Below are 5,313 nucleotides of genomic sequence, written 5' to 3' on the forward strand. Positions count from 1 at the left end.
GCAAGGATTCCCTGCCCAGCCTTAGCCTAAGTAGTTCTATGGGCTGTTTTCCTTCCAGGAGAGATGGCTTGCTAGGAATGGGGCTGGGGACTTCTGGGCAGTGAGAGAGGTTTTGGGAGGCTGAGTCCCTGTTCCACCTCGGCTGGAGAAGTCAGGAACCGCGGCGAAGAGTAGAGCGACCGGCAGACCAGTGCACTAACCCTCGCCAGTCTCTGGCAAGGTCTTTGGGCCTCCGGAAAGGCAGACGAGAGGAGGCTGTGTCTTTGCCTCCCAGTGCCGCCTCGCCAGACTCCTGCTAGGCCCTTTTGGAAGCATCCCAGCCTCATCCTGGGCGGTCAGACGGCTTTGGAAGAGTCCCTTGCCAACCTCCCTCCCTTCTCCTCCTCCTCCTCCTTCTTTCTTTCTTCTTCCTCCTCCGGGTGTCTGCAGCTCTCCAGCTCAGTGGCCCCGCGGCAGCCTAGCTGCCCCTGCCCCCCTCCAGTAAGGGCGAAATTGCTAAACTTGTAGCAATAATGACCCTGCATTCAGGCGGCCCGACTCGCGCTGCACGCCTCCTCGCCGCGGCCCCGCAGGCCTAATCAACGCGCCCCTCCCTGCAGCCCGCCCAGCCCCGGCCCTCTAGGCCGCCCCCTCCCCCAGCGCACAAAAAGTGGGGAACAAAACCCCGCGCATTGCTCCGTCCCTCTGTTGAGCAGACTGCACAAAGCCCCCGCTCTGAGAAGCAATAGGGAGCTGGGGGGGGGGACGTCAATCCCGACGCGCTGGGGTTTTTGTTCGCGCAGGGGACTTCGCCTTCCTACCACACCTTTTGTTCGGGACTCCAATGAAAAGCCATTCTTTCCGCACCTTCCCGGCCCGGAGCCGCCTTTCAGCGGGGCCCGGCCCCACAATGGCGCGGCGCTCTGAGGCCTCCCCATTCACCCGCCTTGGCACGCTCACAATCGGCCGTGTGGCAGCCCCGGCCTCGCACAGACATTCTCCGCAAGTGACAAGGAGCCACATAAAGCCCCGGCCTCCGGGGGAGAAGGGAGGGCATCCGAGGGGGAGACCCCGGCCGCGGCAGGGCGCAGTGCAGCGCCCCCGGGAGCGCTGGAAGCCCAGGCGGCGGCTCAAGGAGGAACCGCTTCCGCGCCGCTCGCCAATGGGCCTGCAGGCGAGGCCTCGACGTAGGGCAGGCCAGTCTCGGTGTGAAGCAGGCCCAGACACAGGCCAAGCATCTGGGTAAAAACTGGGAGGATAGGGTGGGGATTGTGAAGATCAGGACCTCAAAAGTCCCCGAGCCTCCGGTCAGTCCTCTCAGTAAGAAAGAGAAATCAATGCACAAAGTCACGGAGAGACTAGACTTACAGCCTGGGCCTGGCGCGTGGGACTGAGAGAGGAGGAAGTTTTGGTGCCCAGGGAGACTGCCTTCCTGTAAGCAACTTGTTCTTCCCGCCCAGTTTAAAGGCTTCTTCCCCACGGGGGGTGGAGGGGGCATTAAAGAAAATCTGTCGAGGCCTAGAGTTTGGAAATATTGCACCTTGTTTATTGACTCCTGTAGTGCATGGCAGCGGGTGTGTACACGGCGTGTGGATACAGTGATATATATTATATGTGCTGAGTACAGATAGGAAAACAGAAAGAAAACCGGGTAACACCTCCCTTGGGCCACCAGATCCCGGATTTGTTTACCCCCCCCCCCACAATTTCTGGTATCGCTTCGCTGGTTTTTCTGAGTCCCGCACCCCCTGACAGCCGCGATGCCGCCTCGTTGTCTACCTCAGAGGGCGAGGGGGTGGGCGGAGGAAAAACCCCTGAGGGAGTCTCCCCCTAGGCGCGCAAAGGGGACAGAGGGTCCGTGGAGCTTGCAGACTCTCTCCTTCATGCTTTTAAAAAGAATGTTGTCCTTGGGTGCATTGCCAGCGCTTCGCGGAGGTTGCGGAAAGGCCCGGGGAGAGGAGTCCTTCCCGCTCTGGGAGAAGTGAGAGGCAGCCCGTACTACCCGCTGGGCAATGCGCGGGGCAGCAGACCTCCGCACACCCAGCCAGTGGTTCTGTCGAGAAGACAAGAGAAGACAAGTCTCGGCCACCGGGCCCTGCATCCTCCTCGCCCTGAGCCCCAGGCCTCTTGGAGCTGCGCTCCTCACCTCTGGGGTACTAGTCCTGTGTACATTTTTTCCTTTTTAATGTTTTTATTTATTTATTTTTAACGAGAGGACCTGGTCCTTGGATCCGTCCTTCCTCGAACTTCAGTCTCGCGGCTCCGGGCTGCGGCGAGGCGCCCGCCCAGGCCCTACCAGGCCCGGATGCCCTGCAAGGTGCCCTGCGGGCACGCCGCCCCGGCCGCGGCTCCCTGGTGCAAAGGCTGCGCGCCGCCGCCGCCGCCGCCGCCGCCGAAGCCGCCCAGGCCGCTCACGTTCACAAAGGGGCCGCCGCCGGCCGCGCTGCAGGCGGGCTGTATCGCCGTGGCCGCCGCGGAGGCCCCGCCGCCGCCGCCGCCGCCCGCCGGGTACGCGCAGCCGTAGCTGCCGCTGTAGGCCGCCGCCGCGGCGGCGGCGGCGGCGGCGGCAGCAGCGGCGGCGGCGGCCGAGTTGCCGTAGCCGTAGGCTGGGAAGCTGTTGTAGGAGTAGGCTTGGGCGCCCACGCCGTAGGGGGCTCCGTAGGCCTGAGCGCCGGGGGTGACGCACGGCTTGCCGTCCCGCACCAGCACCGGCACGGCCACGCGGCGCGGCGGCGGTGGGGGCGCGTGCGCGCCCAACTCCAGGGACTTGTCCTGCCGCTGCCTCTTGCACTTGTACCTGCGATTCTGGAACCAGATCTTCACCTGCGTGGACGTGAGCTTCAGGCTGCTGGCGAGGTGCTCGCGCTCAGGCGCCGACAGGTACCGTTGCTGCTTGAACCTGCGCTCCAGCTCGAAGACCTGCGCTTGCGAGAAGAGCACCCGGGGTTTCCGGCGGCTGCGCGGCTTCGGCCTGTCGCCCTCGTCTGCCGCCTTGCAGTCCCCGGCCGCCTCCAGAGGCTTCTTCAGTTGGCAGCCCTCTGTGGAAGAAGCAGAGGAAGAGCGTCGCTCAGCCCCTCAGGCCTCACCGTGGATCCGGTCCCCCAGCACCGCGGCCTTTTTGGGTGGCCACGCACTGGATTGGGGGGGGCACGTTTGTGGCTCCTGGGGTCCCAGCCCAAACACCCGCCGGTCTTGCCCTCTGAACGTCCCATGGGGAGGGGTGCTTAGTGCGAGCATCTGCGAGGGAAGAGATTACCCTGTATTAAATGTGCGGTTCGGCGTGCTAATGACTTGTTTTCAGGGTGAAAGTTTGCGACTACATAATCACCACAGTATTTGCAAACTCGTTTGCTTTCCACGCTTCTTCTGTGTCTTGGATAGCTGAAAGTGTGAGTGAGGCATGTTTGTATTCCCTGGCCGGAGTGCGTGGGTTGCCCAAAAAGAAAGAAGAGGAAAATCTTTGTATTCAGAATGGTTCAGTGTGGAGTTCACGTCTACTACCCAGGGACCGTACTTTGCATTTAAAAGACACGTCCACAGTTAAATGTGGGCATGGTGATATTTCTGATACCTTCGAGGCAAAGAGAAGTTTAATAGACTAAGTGAGTGATTTGGGACAGTTTTATGCCGATGTCAGACCCTGGAGATCTGTCAGAGATTAGGCCTTGGCTTCTGCCACATCAGACCTCTTGGCGGAGAGAGTGTGTGTCTTTGACTCTGAGTCCTTTCAAATACAAACAATTCCTTTTGAGCTATCTTCACTTATCAGATCTCTCTACCCATTTCTCTCTCTGGGCTGCTGTGAGTGGCCTGAAACTCAGCCCAGCACCTTCACTGAGCCCGCAGTAGCAGGGCCTGGAGCACAAAGCAAAATTATATATATAATACGAGGGCACTTCGGGGATGTGAGTGTAAAGTTCTCATAGAGTGGGCTGTGTCCCCCCCCCCTCCCCTGTCCTGGGTGCTGGCCTCCAAAGGCAGAAGTGAGAAAGCCTCCCAGCTGATCTTTACCAAACTGTCTTTGGTCGCTGGGGACACAACCTACTTGGGACACTTTTTCTGAGAAGAGTGGCCGGTGGCTGGCCTCAGAGAAGCCATTCTGAGCAAGATCTTCAAGGCCCTGGCCCTTTACCTCTGGGGAAGAGCGAATTTACTGTGAGTCGTGTGTGCCAGAGGCAGAATCCTTGTCCCACATCAGCATATGGGCAGCGGTAACTACTTCCCTGTTACTGCTTGCCTCTTTCCCAGCCCCCTCTTGGGGTGGAGGATGAGATGTCCAGGTCACTGCGCCCTTCTCCTACCACCCCGCCCCCTCAGGCACCTGCATTTTGCGGAGCTGTGGGTGGGTGGGGGGTCAGGTAGGAACCTGGTCAGAGCAGAGGTTAAAGGGGCAGAAGCCCTGCGGTCAGGTTTGGGGGCCACTGCTACAGATGTGCCAGTCCGTCTGTGCCCCCCCCCAACCCCATTTACTCACTTTGGCTCCGGTCCCTCACGACCTCGGACTCTTCTTCATGTTCCTTGGGCCCACTGCACGCGTCTCGAAGGACCGTGTGGACATAGCTTTGGGGACAGAGTCCTGAATCGCCATGGCCTTCGGCTGCTGCGGCTAGTGAGTTCAAATAGGACAATTTCTCGCCATCCTCCTCCTCTTCCTCCTCCGCTCCGTCCGAAAACTGCGTCCCTTCGGCCGCGGCCAGCATGCAGGGTGCGGAGTGGAAGTGGTGTTCCAAGTCCGCCTGCAAGTGCGTGCCGTGGAAGTGCTGCTGCTGCTGCTGCTGCTCCAGGTTCAGAATGTCTTTGACTGAGAAAGGGGTGGAGGTGACCGGGCTTGGTAACATCATCAGGGCCACTTAATTGTCCAGTCCAAATACTCAATAAATCCCGGCGGGGGCGGGGAGGCAGTGCGTCGCCTCCAGCTCTCCTTCTGGACTGGACTGTGGCTGCCGAGTCCGGCTTTTGACAGACGGGGTCCTGCTCCAGTCTAAATCGCCTCCATTGGCCGGGACCCGGGGGTCTGGGTTTTGTTACAGCCACTGCAGGGACTGGGGCCGGGGCAGCGGAGCCTGTGTCCGGGGGTCCTGCGTCACGCCGGGGGCGGAGCCTTCTCCTGGGCCTCCCTCTCCATTGGCTCCCGCCCACACGGCCCACGCCCCCTCGCATCCCCAGAGTAGGGGACTGTGGCTCTACCAGAAATAGACAAGGACTAGTATAGAGTCGCGAAGTCCACGTCGCCGCGGGTAGGCTGCACGGCCCCGAGTGCATCCATGGCACATTCCCGCTGTTCTGCAACTCCCAGGCCCTGGCCAGTTCTGGGAGATTTCCTGTCCACTAACC

The 5,313-nt window shown here is 60.8% G+C and overlaps 1 protein-coding gene across 1 annotated transcript; it reads right to left on the reverse strand.

Moving 5' to 3' along the window:
• Positions 1-1,483: 1,483 nt before the first annotated feature.
• Positions 1,484-5,020, reverse strand: NKX2-3 (NK2 homeobox 3). Its single transcript, XM_060171507.1, has 2 exons — positions 4,454-5,020; positions 1,484-3,017 (listed from the first exon to the last, which is right to left on the reverse strand). The coding sequence occupies exons 1-2, from the start codon at positions 4,818-4,820 to the stop codon at positions 2,272-2,274; spliced, it is 1,113 nt and encodes a 370-aa protein (XP_060027490.1). The 5' UTR covers positions 4,821-5,020; the 3' UTR covers positions 1,484-2,271.
• Positions 5,021-5,313: the final 293 nt, after the last annotated feature.

This window comes from Erinaceus europaeus, chromosome 14, assembly GCF_950295315.1.
Source record: "Erinaceus europaeus chromosome 14, mEriEur2.1, whole genome shotgun sequence".
Lineage (NCBI taxonomy): Eukaryota > Metazoa > Chordata > Mammalia > Eulipotyphla > Erinaceidae > Erinaceus > Erinaceus europaeus.

Excerpts from the sequence above, each read along its gene's own strand:
- NKX2-3 (XM_060171507.1), bottom strand. The coding sequence starts at position 4,820 with ATGATGTTACCAAGCCCGGTCACCTCCACCCCTTTCTCAGTCAAAGAC. Across the intron at positions 3,018-4,453 it reads CGTGAGGGACCGGAGCCAAA|AGGGCTGCCAACTGAAGAAG; the intron begins GTGAGTAAATGG and ends CTTCTTCCACAG.